Here is an 18,885-nt window from a genome sequence, read left to right as displayed (position 1 = left end):
CTGTTGTCACAAACAGCACAGGACTCAGGCATCAGATTACCTTGTACCTCCTGGCCAATGTGCAGTGACAGGGGGAGGGACAGGGGACAGTTTACAACCAGATCTGATATATCACATACAGCGTACAGTCAGGTATTCTATAACCAGAGCCCCTCTTTACAAGTCAATATACCAGAAGCACTAAGTTGTGCATGTGTACACATTTAATATATTACACCACTGTCACATATCTGCATTAAATGTATTACCAATCTTACCAAGTTTATAATGGTCAGACTTCAGACACAATTGTCAAAAAAAGGGGGTGAGGCTTTATAGTTACATGCAATGAGGAGGAGGATTAAACTGGTGTCACCTGTAGATCCCATAATCCACATCATAGACAATATGGACTTAACGTACATTTAGGCTCCTCTAAGAACTCAGTAGTAAAGGTACTAGGCCAGGCTCATCTATCAGGCTAGACGCTACAGCTATGCCTCGGGTCTGTGCCAGTCACTACATTGGCTGCCTATTCATTATAGAATAAAATATAGTTATTACTCTCATCCACAAGGCTCTCCATAATGCTGCACCTCCCTACATTTCCTCCCTCATCTCTGTCTACCGCCCAACCCGTGTTCTCCGTTCACTCAATGACCGAACACTTACATCCTCTATTATTAGAACCTCCCACGCTCGTATACAAGACTTCTCCTTAGTTGCACCACTTCTCTGGAATGCTCTACCCCGGACAATCAGATTAACTCCCAATTTCTACAGCTTCAAGCGCAACCTAAAGACACATCTTTTCAGACAGGCCTATCACAATTCTTAATGTAAACCCTTCCGTACCGTCATTAGAATCCCCAAAATTTAACCCTTCTCTGTTCCAGCTCCCACATGATATGATGCCATTTCAGGCTAACTTTATAGGTCCAAGCTCCTTCCACATGTTAAAGGACACGACTGGTGACAGCTCAAAGTTTTATGTTTGTGTAATGACAGTAACCTCTATTACTGAATTATCTGATCCCCTGTATAAGCAATGCCGCCCCTGCTACCTCTTGTGTCACCCCCTTTACCTCATAGATTGTAAGCTCTTGCGAGTAGGGCCCTCAGTCCCATTGTGTGAAATGACTTTTCTTGTAATGTATCTTTCTGTCTGTATTTGAACCCTACTAATTGTACAGCGCTGCGGAATATGTTGGCGCTATATAAAAATTATTATTATTACTAGACTGATATCTGGCACAAGAGCTCTAGACAGGTTGATGAATATCTGCACTTACACATTTTCCACTGCAAAACAGTCACTGGCAAAAAAAAAAAATTGAAGTGTATTTTGTTTTTCTTCACTAATGTAGGTCAGTGGAGTTGCATGGAGACAGAGGGCACTACAACTACTAGATGTGTGATTACTAGCATGGGGTCTCAGAGCAACTTACATTGGTGAAGGAGTCGCAGACTCATCTGGCGATCTTTTGCACATACAATAAGAGTCAGCACAAGAGTCTATATGCATCCAGATTCTCTATGGGAGCAATGGAGAGAGCCACGCACTGTACTTCATCACCTGTCCTCGAATTGAGAATGGAGTGGCAGGGCACATGCTTAGCCTGCTGCTTTATCAGAATAGGAGCACCCGAATGACCCAGTTATTAGGGAAAGGAGAAGGGATTGTCAGCAGTCTGATATATCAATACAGGATAATGTCATAATTTAGTCCAACCCATTTAAGTTGCACATACACTAAATTAAGAGGCAGACCATTGTACTTTAGAAAGTAAATACATCTCTTGCAATACCCAACAGCAGCAGACAGTCTGTTCATAGCGTGATCAGCCAGCTTGGAAAAGTCCAACAATGGTTTGCTGAAACTATATGTGTATGGAATGATGTGCAAAATGTGGCAACCATTTGTGCAAATTATTTTCTAATGTGTATGGTCCAAAAACAAATTTTTTTTGTAAATAATCAAATATAAGCAATTTTTTTTTTTATATGAAAAGAACAGAATTGTACATGTGAATAATCCTAATATGTTCTGACAATACTGCAGGTAGGAGAGGCTGCTGCAGGGGCACAAAATATAACACCAACTTCTAAGAGCATCACTAGCCATGACTCAAATTCTTATACAGAAGCTTTCATTGTCAAGGTAGAATAAGTGACAAAACCAGAGTCAAGTAAACCAGCAATTTATTGGTAACAATTCAAGTGGAAAGATTCCAGTAATAAGCGATGAGGTATTGTTGTGAATGGACCACAGCAAAATACATTAATGAGGTTCTGGTCGGCAGAACTGGAGCAGGACGGACATCTTACTTCTTCCACTCGTTGCGATCATAGTCCCATTTGGAGGCAAAGCCTTCTATAGGATTGATCCTCATGTCCAGCATTCTCTTTGTCTGCATGGCTATCCAGTCATCAGACAGAGTGTGAGGGATATCACCAAACACTAGAACAAGATTGAAAGACGTTAAACAGGACAGGCAATGTCAGCTCAGCAGTATAAGTGATCAAGTACAACTAGCGCTAATAACTACAACTGCCCACAAGACATATAGGTCACGTTACATATCTAGGCATTGGTGATTTTATAATCCAGTCTAATACAAAGCTTAATCAAAACCTAGAACTTTCTGACAGATCTTTAAATATACCAACTCATGGAGCTCCAATGATAGACACAGAAAAAGAAAAAGCCCTGCAAGGACTGGCACAGTGTGAGAAGAGAACACGGGGCTCAGATTTTTCTGTACTTTTACTACAAGGGCAATGGTCAGAACCCCAAAAACCTGGAAGTGACAGTGGGGGGAATTGGTGACACCCCAAGCCTATTTGATAAAATTAAATTCTATAAAAATAATCCACAGCTTTGAAATCCTTCAAGGCGCTTATTTTAAGCCTGAAATGGGATGATGCAGAGCAGATGTCTACACTGTAAACGTCTCATTGAAACGCCCATTCTCTGTATTTCACCACCATATAAGGTCAGGGGGATTACACAGCCAGGCTGTAAATCTGCAATATCATTAGAAGGGTCACTGGTTACCAGAACAGGGAAAACACAAAGCAATTCAACAGTCTCCTAATCCTGCAATTAACCAGTTCACAACTGGGCCACTTTCCCTGGTTCATAACCAGACACATTTTTGTTTTTTGGTAAATGTACTTTCAAAGTCTAACTTGTCATTTTAACTATTCAAATAATTTTTGCATCTTTCAGTGATACACACGGATTTTTTTTTTTGGTTTTGTGGTTTTTCTTCTTTTGAGAATAGTATACAATGTAGATTCAGGTGAGTAACTGCATCATGATGACTCCCACTGCTATGCAAACTGAACTTATAGAACACTGATACAGCAATAGTAAAGCCAGGCAGGAGTGGTAATAAACTGTCCCTGCCTTCTCCCTGGGAAGGACAGCTAGACTGCTTGCTCATCACTCCTGCTGCTGTATGCCCTTGAGCAGCTGCAAAATCTGCAAGGGCAAACAGGTACATCTTCTCATCACCTTCACCAATTCAAGTTCTTAGCATCTGTTAACAGGCACCACTCCAATGCAGTTACATTTTTTTTCTCTAGCCCCCACCATTCCCAAGAAACATTCATAAGTAGTTTTGATGCCTGATGAAGTTTGGTCACATCAGAAAGGCAGGGTCTAATGGAGGAAAGGGGGAGGGGGCCTGATACAGAGCTCCAATCAAAGGCAGCCAGTTTCAGAGCTCAGAATCACACCCCCCCCCCTTATCTGCTCCTGTCTGACACTGCCCTTCTGTCAGTCCAGAGCCTAAATAACACATCAGGCACCAAAACAAACATCACTGATTGCTTGGGAACAGTGGGGGCTAGAGAAAACATTCCTACTGCTCCAGAATCAGTGTAGCAGAAGCTATTAATTTATGTAAAGACTTGGCCTATTGGAGGTGGGGAAAGGTTAAAAAGAAACAACAAAAACACCTTTCAAACTAATAGTTCAGCCTTTTGTAGGAGAAGAAAAATACTTCTATGGAAAAAACAATGAAGCCAAATGTTTTACAGATATGCAAACAGGCCTGCAATAGCACCAGGGGGAGACCAGGTTTGCTTACAGAAAGGTGCAATTATGTCTATGGCAGAATAAGGTTTTGGATTATAAGACATTCTGTGCCATAATATTCCTCTAAACAGCACTTTGCTTGCATAGGTATTGCTATGACACCACATTGCCTGGATTTTAAGCAAACAGAAATGCGACAATTCCCAGCATAGATAACTGCAGCTGGTTCCAGGGCCTTATTCATGCAAGGCAAATTTGATATAAGACTATTTTAGTTGCAGGAATGTCACTACACTAAGAACCAACACGTATCTGTTGTATAAATGTTATCTCTAAAATATAAACCTCACAAGTAGAGTAGTGTTCCAAGCTATGATGTATTTAACCCCATGATGCTTCTATCATACAGGATGCTTTATACCTGTCACGTGCAGAGCTGGTCATTGCCCACCATACACTTACCATATTTTCTCTGCCACATAATAATAAAAGCAGTGAGGCCAATAAAGATAAGTGTGCCACCAATAGCAGTCTTCCACTCATTTGATCCCTTGTGCATATCAGCATATGTTTTGTTGAACTTGATGCGGTACACTAGAGGAAAATGTAGATCATTAAAATCCTAAACAAATTAAGAAAATTACAATTAAAGCTCATTTTGTTTGAGGAAGCAAACCCCAAAATCTCATGGGAGACAGTCACTAATATATAGACTTTATTAACATGGGAACTAAGGATAGTGGGAATCCAGGATTCTGAGCTGTTACTAGGGAAAGTCCATACCCTGTTGTATTATGAATGTACAGAGCTGAAGCATTTACCAAAAAGGGGGGGGGGGAGGGATAGTCACTTCAAATGGCTGCATCTCTTGTTTTGTACACCTAGAAAAAAAAAAATTGTTGTGCTATCACAACAAACAAAGCCGATTCTCAGCTTTCATATGCTGAAGACTGAAGTACTAGCTATAAAAGAATTAGAGATATTACTCGTTAAAAAACAGTGAGGGATATGACTTTACATGAGAATGAACTGGCGCATATTAAAGGGGCTCTATCATTGGGAAAAGTCATTTTTTTAGATAAGCACATACTTGCATAGCCTTTAGAAAGGCTATTTCACATGTACTTTTTGTATGTAAATTGCCTCAGTAGTGTTTGAGTAAGTCCGTTTTTATGAATATGCTAATTAGCCTTCTCCATGCACTGGAAGTGACTGTGATCACTGTCTGCTCTATGTGTATGACAGCAGAGAAGAGTCATCAGCACAGCAGCCTCTCTGCTCTCATACACATAGAGAATAGCAGACTGTGCACAGACACTTCCGGCGCACACAGAAGGCTGATTAGCATATAAATAAATACGGACTTATTCAAACACTAGCTTTTACCCGCGACTTCGTCTGCGGTGATTGGAGAATTGGGCGGACACAGACGTGAGAAACTGTAAAAGTGCTTTAAAAAGTTTGGTGGGCTAACAAATGTGATGTGTTGTATTGTGTATGTCGTGATACAGACAATGTGATGTGTTGTATTGTGTATGTCGTGATACAGACAATGTGATGTGTTGTATTGTGTATGTCGTGATACAGACAATGTGATGTGTTGTATTGTGTATGTCGTGATACAGACAATGTGATGTGTTGTATTGTGTATGTCGTGATACAGACAATGTGATGTGTTGTATTGTGTATGTCGTGATACAGACAATGTGATGTGTTGTATTGTGTATGTCGTGATACAGACAATGTGATGTGTTGTATTGTGTATGTCGTGATACAGACAATGTGATGTGTTGTATAGTGGAAAGCTATATGTAAATGTGGAAAGCTATATGTAAATGTGAGTGAGTAGAGTGAGGGCTAATCCTGAGGTGACAGTAAGGAGTGTGCAGGCAGGTTGAGGAAGGAAATGCCATGCAGTGTGTGTGAGTCTATAGCTGGAGCAAGGAGTCCTGCTTTTGTGAGTCTCCTGCTAGGAAGCCATGTTGTTTAGTGGCACCAAAAGTAGCCTGTGACTCAATCCTAAGGGAAAACTATGTTTGTGGAAAATTGCACGCAAATCCGTCCAGGCGTTTTAGCGTGATTGAGGAACAAACATCCAATCTCACAAACATCCAAACACACAAACTTTCACACTTATAATATTAGTAGGACTACTGGGGCAATTTACATACAAAAAGTACATGTGAAATAGCCTTTCTAAAGTCTATGCAAGTATGCGCTTAGCTTAAAAAAAAAAAAAAAAAAAAGACTTTTCCCAATGATAGAGCCCCTTTTATGCGATACCAGAACCATATTTTTTTTTTGTGGTATAAAACCAATGATAGAGCAATCTAAAGTGACCATCCCTGTTTGGTAAATGCTTTAGCTCTACATGCTGTATTGAGTACAGTCATTCAGAGTATCCCTGGCAACCTGGCAACGTTTAGTTAGAGCACTGCTAATGGGAACTTTACAGTCCACTTTCTAGTAATCTCTGAAACTTCCTTTAATAGAGCGTATTACAAAAATGCTCACCTCAAGCCCCCCTCCCCCACACGATATAGACATTAAATTGATGGTATGCTTAAACCTCGCCCCCTTATTTCAGAACAATTATTGTGCAAATGCCTACTACACATGAGCCCTCTCAAAGCCCAGTCAGCTATACCCAATACATAGGTACAATAGCTACACCCACAGTTCAGGGTGTGTAGGTTCATTTGAAGAATAGAACATAGGGTATGTGACAGATCTAAAACTAGATGTGTCCATTTTAAACTCTCTCCAAATCTGACTAGCTAGAGAAAAGAGATATAGTTATAGATTTATGAATGTGGTCCATAGGGTTATGAAGTCACACAAAACTTGGCAAAAGCTACTCACATTGCACCTTCTCCTGAGAGCTCAGAGAGGACCATGCTCCCAACTCTTTTTCTTTCAGAGCTTTTAGCTCTGGTGTGAGGTTTTCCAGGTAAGAGATTTCAGGCAGGGGGGTGGCACGATGGTCATGGTACTTGGGGAGGGTATACTCAGGAATGCCAACGGCGGCTACAAAGACAAGACAAAAAGTTACATTAAACCAATGGTTAATATCTCTAAATCTCACACCAACCCAAATCTCTGCAGTTCTATTTGGGGCTCTGTTGTCTCTTATGCATCAACCAGGTTGGTTCAAAAGCTTATGGACTTTTCAATGGGTAACAAGTATATTTCACATATTATAAATTGTCTACCGTACGTGGATGTGGAAAACTAAGGCTACATGCTCAGTCCACTTTTGTGTTGTAAAAACCATGAAAGAGGCACAGCAGTTACCATTTACACAAGATGCCCAGTCCAGCAGAGGCTGCGCCTGATTTATGAGGTGCACACCACCTCAAATCAGGCAAATCTTAACCCACTACAGGAAATAGTAAGACCCCTAGGGGTGTTTGGAGACTAATCAAAACTTTTAGTGTTTAGTATGCTGGTCAAGATAATCCTTGCACTGCTGGAGGATACATGCCTAGCCAAAAATCAGGTAAACCTATGGCAGGACTATGCGCATGCACTGACATTTATACCAGCTCTTAATAAACTGGCATTTAAGAAAAAAAAAAGTCTGAAAGTAGTGACGGCAGCATAACAGCAATTGTTTGTTAAAATTGACATACAAGGTATAATAAATTTCCTCCAATAACTGTATGAAATAATTTAAACTATAGCCTCTTGGATATACGCATTTATGCACTACATACACTTCATAATTTTACTATTAGAATATCTGCTCAGGAGTCACACACTGTTTCCTGTTTTTAGCCTTCAGGACTTGAGAAATTCCCATTTATGCTACAGTTCTGTGCTGAAATATGAAAAATTGTGAAGGTCTAGCTAGATCAAAATCATAAGATATAGCTAGGCCACAGAAGGAGGGTGGCACCCCCGCAAACAACTGATACTCCTAGTCATCCGGAAGTGGTGATAACCCATTAGCTTCCAATCATGGAAAAATGCAGATGACACTAGTATTACAGGACAGGGAAAATGTACAAAAATATCAGGTAGCAAGTAGTACGTACCATGACCCTGCAGAGAGGCAGAGGTAGATAGGGCCCTCCTCCCAACCAAGCTGAGCACTCGTGAAGACAGCATTCTGGAGGAGAGGAAACGTTTTAGAAATGTAATAACATATGTAATCAGCTGACATCCTCTAACCTGCCAGATTAATGGAGATCCTAACCGATCAGACATCCTGAAGACCATGGTGAAGCTGCAGAATAGTTTGCAAGTGCTAGTCTAGCAGGTAAATAAGTTTCCCTCTTACACAGAACTACAAAGGGCATGTCCACATGACATACTAATATATTATATATATATATATATATATATATACACACACACACATATATATATATATATATATATATATATATATATATATATATATATATATATATTATTTTAATCCTACACACAAGTTTGACAGATCCATTTGTTGGATGAAATTGCAAATGGGCACAAAAGCAATCTTGAAAAAAATAAAACATAAAAATTCATCCACAGCGCTTTTGCTTCCATTATACCTACAGGGAAACCACTGGCATTTCCGTAGGTATAATTGACATACTGTAATTGCCAAAACCACAACGGTTTTGGCAATTGCAGCATCTCCACTGCACATATTTTATCACAGTGTGTGGATGGAATTTTCTAGAATCCCACCCACTATACAGGTACTGTAAAACGCAGCTTTTTTTCCTGCAATGTCTCCACTGTGTGAAGCTGTCAGTTTCAGTATAAAAGTGGTGGAAACTAAGTAAGCAAAAAAAAAAAAAAAAAAAGAAAAAAAGGTAGACCCCATTATAGTCTATGAGGTTTGCAGGTTTCCGCTGGTAACCGCTTTAAGTGGACAGGTTCTCTGTCTTTCGAGACAGCATGAAGACCCGAACACTATTGTGAACCTAGTGTAAGACACAGCTAAGAGATTTGGGAGCACTTTCTATGGATGGTTGTGCAATGAATTACAGATGTTCATAAAGCAATCTTATTGAGAAACAAATGATAATTGGCTGAGGTGCCCCAATTAATAGGGAACAGTCTCTGTAGAGCTCAACAAAAAGGAGGAAAAAATATATATATATATATGTTTATCTACATATGCTTAATAATCTGAAACAATATATTTGTTGTAGATTTGCCAAGAAAATTGCTGTAAAATCTTTATATATCTTAAAGGTGTTTTTCCATTATTGTATTAATTGATGACCCCACCACTTGCAACTTCACATGATGAATGAATGTGATATCACCAGCCATGGAAGTGGTGCTCAATCAAGTCTTAGAATAGACCACTGATATGTTGTCGGGTGGGGGGTCTGAGACCTGCTCTAAGCAGCAGCACTGAGGGGAACCCATTTAAATACAAAATGTATGCATTATAATGGGTGAAATCTGTAGTGAAAATTCACAGCATAAATTGACATACTGCAGATTTCAGTTATTAGCAAGCAGATGACAATTGGTAAAATTCTACTTTGCGGCTTCATATACGACAGACTTTCTGCCATGGAAGTGCAGATGGAAAATCTGCAGCATATCATTCCCACGAGTACATACCTTAATAACGGATCTGCAGATCCTAGACCCTCATATTATATTTGACCCCTTACAGTGCCCATTAAGGAGACCTCCTGCAGAAGGTCAATGTGCCTTTCAGAGGTCAGGGACACCAACCAGGTAGAAACAGAGGATCCCCAGCCCTATATATTCTATTCTGCACTGTCAGGGAGTAGTTAGGAGCATTCTTGTTAAAGCTCCATAGGGAATCCTGCCCTCACACAGACACCAGCACAACTCAAGGCAGAATTATGATGCGTCATACACTGGTTATTGTCAATTATCAATAAGTGACTGATTAAACAATGAACAAACAAATCTGCAGCATATCAGATATGACAATGTGAGCCAGGGTGACACAGTCCAGAGGGCGATCAGCTGGGGGACTACAGCTACCAGCATAAATGTATGGAGGTTTACAAGAAGAGTTGCCACTCAGCAGATATGTACATATGACCCCAGTAATATTAAGGGAGAGTACATGAGATGAAGGTGACAGTGAGGACACGTAGATAATAAAGCAGAAGCCGGGATGAAACAAGAGGAGTCGGGGACGAGAGGTCATACACATCAGCACGGCCTCACACTACGGTACATGGTGTCTGTACACCCCGGCCTCCACTCCTCCTTGGCGGCTCAGTGCCAACCACAAGATCAGCCTCCCCTGCCCGGAGCCATGCAACACAACTCACCTCAACTGCAGCCGCCTGCCAAGAACAGAGAGGACACCGGAACCAGCGAGAGGACAAGTCTAGAAAGAGAGAAGGCACCTCCCTCCACCGCACTGCACGCCGGGACGCCTGGAGGACTCTACACATAGCGTTCTATCATAGCCACGCCCCACAGCCAATGGCACCGCCTGTTATCCGGCTGTTACTGGAGACAATTGTGCAGTGTAATGTAAAGTAGATCTGTCACCGAGTCTCACCAGCAAGTAGCCATACTAGAAGCCATAAGTACACCGCCGACCTAATATACAGTGCAATTATCACTGTGCCCTGAGTAAAAATGGCCGCCAGCGACCTGCTTAGTTCCATGTGATCTGAGTCGCTTTACGCTTGTGCTGTATGTGCGACCGCCGGCTGCTCGTTGGACGGCTGTGTGTAGACTACTCGCGGTGACAGACGATTTCTAATACGACAAAACGCACCAAGAGCAGCCTAGAGGTGAGAGAGGGCGTGGCCACTGGGGGAGCGGGAGGACCGGGGGTCTCACATCTGGATACATGTCACCTATTCAAAGGGTCCCCCCAGTGTGGCCCAACCACCCGCCATGGTCTCGTCTTAATGGTTTCATTGGTGGATCGTGTTACTTGCAGTGACTGCTTTCTCATCAATAAATAAAGGGTTAGCTCCTCTGCCAAGTCCAGCACTTTGTATCTGAGGTGCAGCTCCATATTTGGAATAGATTTCCCTAGCCCCCACCATTTCTGAACAATAACTGCCACTAGTTTAGGTGCCTCATATGTTATTTATCAGGGCCGAGCAATTAATAAAAAAAATAATCAGAACCGCCAATTAATCCAGATAACCAACATTTATGAAGTCATGTCCTTGGTCCTTTTATTACAGAGTCAGAGCTGCTATTATTATACCTCGGGGTCTATTCAGGGGAGATGAGCAAACATATAAAGCAGTGTTACTCACCTCTCCTGAGCTCCGGCGCTGTTTCTTGGCTTTTTATGGCCTCCTGAATGAGGTCATTGACCACTGAGGCCTGCGATTTGGACTCCTGATGTCATTCAGGAGGCCTGAAGAGGACAAGAAGCAGCCCAGGAGAAGTGAGTAATGCTGCTTTATGTTTGTTTACCTTCCATGAGCCTCTGCTAATTGTATTGGGGGGTCTGAATAGACCCCAGGGTATCATAATAGCAGATCTGGTTAAGACGTGTTTGGTTTGAATGAAGGCACTGTGCAAACCTCACAAGATGAATCTTGCAAGGTTTGCCCAACCCATGCTCATACTTTTAAAGGTGTGTGACCTAAAAAAAAATAAATCACCATTAATTGTAATCGAGGTAAAATGTCCGACTAAAGTGAGTCTATCATTGGTATTTTCGAATATTAACTGACCCCATGTTGGAATAGACTTTATGAAGACTATTCTAATCTTACCTTTCTTTTCTTGTTTTGCATCTTTTTCAAATTGGTCTCCTTTTTTCTGTTATGCAAATAATGCTCAAGGAGCACAGGGGGCCCTGAGCACAAGTTCGTCATCCTTGCTAGGATATAACTATGCCCTCTGTATCTTCTCTGTGTCAGCAGCCAATGCTCTCTTTTCCCGGGATCAAAATTCCACATATGCTATTCCAACGTGGGGTCAGTTAAAACTCTCAAATACCAATGATAGACTCCTTTTAATCATGATTTTGATTTAGGTCATAATTACCCAGCCCTAATGTTTAGCGGTGTCAGACAGGAGCAGGCAAGGGGTGTGTTTCTGAGCTTTAACACTGCTCATCTATGAATGAAACTCTGAATTATGTAACCTTGTCTGCTCTAGCTTGAAACTGCCCACCTGACTGTACAGAGCCTAAGTATCTTGTCAGGTATCAAAAATTACTGTGCTGACTGCTTGTGAATGGTGGTGGGCCAGGGGCGTAATTTGAGGGGGTGCAGTTACACTGGGGCACAGGAGCCTTAGGGGGCCCATAAGCACTGGCATCAGTATTGAGATTGCAGCTTCCATCTGGCCCATAAACCAAGGAGACCCACAGATTACCCTAACCACACTAAGGGTTGATTAAACTCCTTAGCACCCGTAATCATCACTATCAAGAAATCACTGTAAGGATGAGGTAGGGGACCCCAGACAAAATATGTTACCGGGCCACAAGACTTTAGTTATGCCACTGGTGGAGGCTAGGGAAAAATCTCCAAGTGCTTTGAAATCAGTGGAGCAGCACCTATGAATAGATGCTAAGAACTGGAAGTGGTGAAAGGTCATGTTTAAAGTAGACCTCCATTTTAAAAATAGGGGTCTATTAAAATAACAGATTCTCTGCTGTCCTTGCACCTCCGGTCTTTTGCATCTCTTATTAACATGCCATTCATAGTGAGAAGCAGTCACTGATTTTCACGACCAATCTCAAGTGACAGATAAGCTTCCCTAGCTCTACCCCTATACCTGATATACATAGGCTCATCAGATATCATAAATATTGCACAAGAGATTTTATCCATTATAATCATGAGGCGATAAATCCCATTAACCTCTGACCTTATAGTAAAAAGGATGTCCCCAACCATAAGAAATATATTTGTTATGTCTTGCACAGAAAATGCCCGTGTTTAAGTTGACTACACAAGCTTACTGCAAGATGATGCTGCATAGCGCCAAGCACCCGGCCTGCTATGTCAATGGCCTCCTGGTGGCTGAGAAGCAGAAGCGAAAAGACACCCCACAGCAGCAGGTCCTATTTGTGGACTGCATCCCCCTCTTTCATGGTACAATCGCACTCTCTCCGGTGCTGGAGGTGGCACTGACCCTGGTAAGTTGGAATTTAGCCATCTTGTGATGCTCTACTGGTGTTCAGTGGTCAGATACACTAGTTATTAGTGACGCAGGAAAAGTGATGTCATCAAGGTAGGCTGGTCATATGTGAATAAACCTAAATGCATAGCTCCAATTATAAAACAACATTTCATAAATAAATAATACAGGTGAATATAAGAAACTTTGTAATATATCTTATTTAAGAACTATGTTTCTTTCTCTATTTATCAAGATGAGTTATATTTTAAATATTAATCTATGGGAGAGGGAAGAAGGTGTGATGGGAAAAAGAACACTTAAACAGGACCTTTCATGTCCTCTTGCACATTTGGTTTTATGTACCCCTAGAAAGCTCGTCCATAGCCTTTTACTGTCAGAGTCAAGGTGCTGCGGGAAGAACTGTGAAGCGTTGCCACCGAGGTTTTTGCTGCACAGCTTTTTTTTATTGTGGGATGCCCTCTGGGGCCTTAGCTTTAAGGTTGAGGCTCCACGTTGCAGAACCGCAGCTTTTTTTGAGCCAAAGCCAGAAGTGGATTGAGCAGAAGGTAGAAGTATAAGAACTTCCTATGTTTTTCCCATTTCTTTTGTAGCCATTCTTAGCTTTGGTTGAAAAAAACTGCAACAAAAAAAGCTGTGTTTCCGCAATGTAGGGCCCCAGCCTAAGTCAAGTTTTGTTACACTGGCCACTTGGGATGTATAGTTGTATACACTGTAAATATTCCACTGCAAAATCATTAGCTGCAAAAACTGCACCAAACAATCTATTTTATTTTGTGGTAAATTTATAGCGATTACTGCAGTTTTTCCTGATTTTATTCATGTATTACAAAGATCAAAATCTGCATTGAAATCTCACAGCATAAACTGACATTCAGTAGCTTTAAAATGCATAATTTACAAAGCAGAGAGTGTGGATGAGAGTTGATAAAATCTGTCACTTTGTAATGTAAATTGCTACAGATTTCTGGGTGTAATTTTGCAGCTGAAAATCTGCCTCAATCCACTTCAAATGCTACCTGAAATAAGCGCCCCGCTCGTCCTTCGGGCAGATTCTACGTTAAAACTCCCATTGGAATGAATGGGAGGTGGAAAAATAGACTTTTGCTTTCAGTGCAGAATTTTTCAAAATCTGCTCACAAAAAATGGGATTTGGTCCTACCCAATAAAAGCAAAATACAGTCAAAATCTTTCTCAGTTTTTGAGAAGCAGAAAAAATCTGCTTCAAGTTCCTGAAGCAGAAATTTTCTGCTTGAGAATTTCAGCATCAGATTTCTACGTGTGAATACCCCCAAAGTTACGCTGCCCAACACTTTCCTTGCCGGGTTTGAGCCTCCATATTTGGCCGCAAGCTACCTGCGATGGGATGCCGATGAAGGGCATTGTCCTGCTGCAATCTGTGCCTCCCATTCAAAAAAAAAAATGGGAGGCAGATTCTGGGTGCAGAATCGTCCACAGATTCAGAGTTGGAAGTAGCCATGTGAACGGGGGTTTACAGTGTAACAGGGCAGTAGGGAACATTGTATTGCTGCTGTATTTAAATGACAAAAGATTGTCTATCTTGATATGTTGTAACAGTCCCCCAACCCCTTCTAATACGTCCACTTTCTTTTGTAATGTTCCTTGTCAGATTGACACGTGGTGTAAAGAGAACAATTATGTGATTGCTGGCTATTATCAGGGGAATGAGCGTCTCAAAGACAACAGGTCAGTGCTACGCTATATTCTTCATAAGGTTAGATGCTTTAGCTACACACAGGTTCTGGTCATGTGACACCATAAAACAATCACATATATCTGACTTCTTACGTTCGCCTTGATTCATCTCATTCAATAAAAGTGACATTTACAGATGTGAACAATTATACATTCTTATGGACTAAGACTGCAACTGTGTTGTATCATGTGTTTTTCTATTCAGTATACACTAGATATGTATACACGTACAGTTATATTGGCATACATTGGTTATTTCATGTTTTTGCATTTTCTTCTGTATATATGGATCATTTATTTATGTGATTTGTTTTAGTCTTAATCCAGTTGCTGAGAGAATCGCCACACGGATCGCAGAGGGATACAGCGATGCAGCTTTAATAATGGTACAGAAACCTGCTTTATTTAGCTGTATCCTGCAGTGTAATAGTATAGTCAGTTCTTAGTACATTCAGGTGCTGTAGACTTCACATAACAGGACAGGTTGTCAGTATTTAGGGTAGAATATTAAATCATTGGGGAGTATAATAATATATTATATAAAGGTGGATCAGTCTGTCAGTTCAGATAAACTGTTGTATGAAGGGGGGATCATCTAAACTCCACTGCTTTCTGGTTGTGAACCCTCAGTTACTGCATGTGGGAGGACATGACGGCAAGTGATATCAGGCATGGATGAGGTCCCATTGGTTTGGGAATAAGACCATATAACTGCAGCATTACAGCACCAAGGCATGACCTGAGCTGCAATACAAATATAGAACTTTAGGTAAAAGGAAGAGAGCAGGGGTCCAGTCAGCTTCTGTCATTTGTAAAACTAACTCCTAGCATTTTATAGCCCCCCTACCCCGGCCCGTGGCCACAGTTTTCATATTCAGTTATCATTTTTTGCATGGAATCTTCATGTTATAACAGTAATGCTGCATCTTTTGTTTGGGATCTTCCAGGTTGACAACTCTAAATTTTCTATGGATTGCATAATCCCTTCCATCCACATGTATGAGTTTCACGATAATAGGTGGAAAGCCAGAGATCCGCACGAGTGAGTATCCAAGATAGCTGTAACAACAGATATCAGAGGGCAGATGTTGCCCTCCTTTTTTTTCCTGTATGTCTATGTTTTGAAATGCTGGGTGACTTCCCACAGTGGTGGTCTCCTAGCATTTGTGGAGTCTTGAATGTAAAAGTAGGCTAGTTGGTGGGGGTGTTTCACTGCACAGCTAAGTAACCACTGAGCGGTCTGTAAAAGCTGGGTGACAAACCTCCTGGGAGCTTTAAGGGCAGACATATTTCCTGTCATTCCTTTTTCCAATAAACAAATATAAGTAAGAAAGAGCTGACTAGACATTGACAGAAGCAGGTCAGGGTTTGGGCATATAGTACTAATGTTGATGTTTCTCTTTAGAGATGTCTTCGAAGACTGGCCAGAAGCTCAGAGGATCACGGCTTCTCTCATGGACAGCCGCTCTTATGAAACCCTTGTGGATTTTGACAGCCACCTAGACGATTTACGTAATGACTGGGCCAACCCTGAAATCAACAAGTCCATCATTCATCTATGCTAAGGTCAGGGGGGCTACTGCCTTCCCACACTATGCAAGATGACCACCGAATGTAGAAAGAGTCAAGTGACAACTAATTTCTACTTCCGGACTGGGATTTGTATTTGTGAACAGCATTTTAACGGTAAAAATCTGGGGGCATCTCTTAAATATAGATGGGACCTATTAGCGGGAAGTCTACCCGGGTAACATCTGTCCACACCCCAGAAACTGGCGCGAAAGCTGGCCGGTACAACAGAACGCTCTGTTTTCTATAATGGTGAGAAGATATTTTTTAAGAAGAATCTCACAGTCTGTGTTTTTTGTTGATCTGACAACTTAATATAGAATTAATTAAATATGTGATATTTTATCAATCGAAAATCTGAAGAAAATTACCTTGTACATCAAAATTGACTTGGGCAAGATAGGTGAAGTTTAGCCACTACCCAATATGTAGACAGCCACACAACTAAATATATAAAAATTCTATATGTTTTTTTTTTTTTTTTGTGCTAATGTTTTACCAAGATGGAAAACGGGAGGGGGAAGAAAGACAATGAGAAATCTATCAAAGCTGCTGTGATGCTATTGATATTCTGTACTGGAGAGATTTCTTTTAATTAATGTGACTATGGTTTCATCCTTGCTGCTTGTCAGTGACTAGAAAAGCCTGCCCTGGCAGATACATCACTCCATTTCACCACTATGGGTTTTTTCCCCTTGCTGTTTATGTTTTTGGTCTGTTTCGGAAGCCCAGATGTTTGTCGCTTTGTCTTCTGTCAGTTATACACCATGGTTATTCCAGTTCTGTTATTGTTCTGAGCCTCACACGTTGTCTTACACTGAAAGTCCAGTATCCTTTTAGAAAATAAATTTCTGACTATTCTTTATTCTGCTCAGAAACCAAGATGTTGCACGTTATTTTGGAGATTAAAAAAATAGATATATATTTTGATGTCTTTTTTTTTGTCAGGTTGTTTCAGGAAATTAATAAAAGAACAATTCTGAAATATCGAAAGTATTGTATCACCCTGTGAGCAGTTTACAGTTCATATTAAAAAGGGTAACCATCTCATTTTACAGCCTGCTGTAAAGAATCTAATCTCCTTAAAATACTTACAGGAGTCAGTTTGGAAAAGCTTCACATGCCTTGATCCTATTCTGAGTGTCCTTGTGACTATAAGTGTAACTAAACTTCTGGACAACTTTTGATTTTCTGGCAGTATTTGTGTCATAAATGAATTTTGTAATGTACTTTATTAATACTTTTTTGGATCCTTTCTTTGAAATCCTGAATCTGTTTAGTCTTCCCCTTGTTTCTGTATTGAGAGCTGTTTCTGCCTCTCATTCAATGTTACTATGTATGGAAGAAAATGAAGGGAGGGGAGGGTGACTTCACCGTTATATCCTGGACATTATAAAACGCACGTTTGCTTTTGGTGTCATATGAAAGAGGAGATTCTTACTAAAGTTGCAGGTGCTATCTGAAAACGCAGTCAGGATTGGGTTTTTTGCATCCTTTATTATACAGCTGCATATAAATATCCTAATGCCTTGAAATAATTCAGATAGCACTGCAGCCATAGTGTCATATGAAAGCAGAAAAGACTAAAGAGATGCAGGATTTCACAGAAAGATCCAAAATTTCTTGATAAAGTACAGGTATATTACAAAATGTATTTATGACACAAATACTGCCATAAAATCAAAAGTTGTCTGAAAGTTTAATTATGTTTTAAACTCCAGTCTAAAATCAATTCATGAAATCTTATTTTTTGTTTCCAGAGATCAGTGCTTTGTGGAAGCTCAGATAAGTGATACAAAGCTCAGCTGTAAACTGAGGTACCTTATGTACATCCTTCTTGCCCCTACAGGAGCTACTGTGTTTCCCCGAAAATAAGACAGTGATTTATATTAAATTGTCTTCCTAAATATAGGACCTGTCTTATTTTCGGGGGACATCTTATGACAACCGGCAGTCATGCCGGCACTTCCTTAGCGGAGCGCCAGCATGACTGCTGGTTGTAGGTAGTGTAGGGGAGGAGGTGTCCTACTTACCTTTCCCATCTTTGTAGCAGCTCTGGTGCTGCTGTTCGTCCTGGCAGTGGATGAGGTGGGCGGGGCTAAGCGAGGCTTCTGACGGTTGCGCCGGAGAGCCTCACTTCACTGGCATTGCAGCCGGCTGGATGCTGTACTCTATGCTCCGTGTGTACAGTAAACCCGGCTGCTGCCTCTGCTGTATGCCGGCTGCTGCCTCTGCCTCTGGGATGAGCTATAGCCTATACCTATAGCAGCAGGGACAGTGGAGACCACAGCAGAGGCAGCAGTCGGCTTTCCTGTGCACATGCCTTATTTTCGGGGGGTGCCTTATATTAGGCAATTCAACAAAAAAAAAAAAAAACATGCCTTACCTTCGGGGGGTGTCCTACTATCTGGGAAACACGGTAAGGTATACTATTAGAGATAGTACCGCACATATTACTGAATACGGCCCGGTTTACATCTGCATTTGGGTTTACGTTCAGCATGTCCGCT

General features: G+C 41.0%; 2 protein-coding genes across 2 annotated transcripts; one reads left to right on the top strand and one right to left on the bottom strand.

The window, feature by feature from the left end:
• Positions 1 to 2,164: 2,164 nt before the first annotated feature.
• On the bottom strand, positions 2,165 to 10,378 carry COX4I1 (cytochrome c oxidase subunit 4I1). Its single transcript, XM_075282137.1, has 5 exons — positions 10,291 to 10,378; positions 8,062 to 8,135; positions 6,887 to 7,051; positions 4,487 to 4,618; positions 2,165 to 2,440 (listed from the first exon to the last, which is right to left on the bottom strand). Exons 2-5 carry the CDS (start codon positions 8,132 to 8,134, stop codon positions 2,304 to 2,306), a joined length of 507 nt encoding a protein of 168 aa, XP_075138238.1. The 5' UTR covers position 8,135; positions 10,291 to 10,378; the 3' UTR covers positions 2,165 to 2,303.
• Positions 10,379 to 10,663: 285 nt separating this feature from the next.
• On the top strand, positions 10,664 to 17,257 carry EMC8 (ER membrane protein complex subunit 8). Its single transcript, XM_075282136.1, has 6 exons — positions 10,664 to 10,764; positions 12,876 to 13,088; positions 14,721 to 14,797; positions 15,123 to 15,192; positions 15,754 to 15,848; positions 16,212 to 17,257. The coding sequence occupies exons 2-6, from the start codon at positions 12,879 to 12,881 to the stop codon at positions 16,369 to 16,371; spliced, it is 612 nt and encodes a 203-aa protein (XP_075138237.1). The 5' UTR covers positions 10,664 to 10,764; positions 12,876 to 12,878; the 3' UTR covers positions 16,372 to 17,257.
• Positions 17,258 to 18,885: the final 1,628 nt, after the last annotated feature.

This window comes from Leptodactylus fuscus, chromosome 7 (assembly GCF_031893055.1).
Source record: "Leptodactylus fuscus isolate aLepFus1 chromosome 7, aLepFus1.hap2, whole genome shotgun sequence".
Lineage (NCBI taxonomy): Eukaryota > Metazoa > Chordata > Amphibia > Anura > Leptodactylidae > Leptodactylus > Leptodactylus fuscus.
This window is presented reverse-complemented; position numbering and strand designations above follow the sequence as displayed.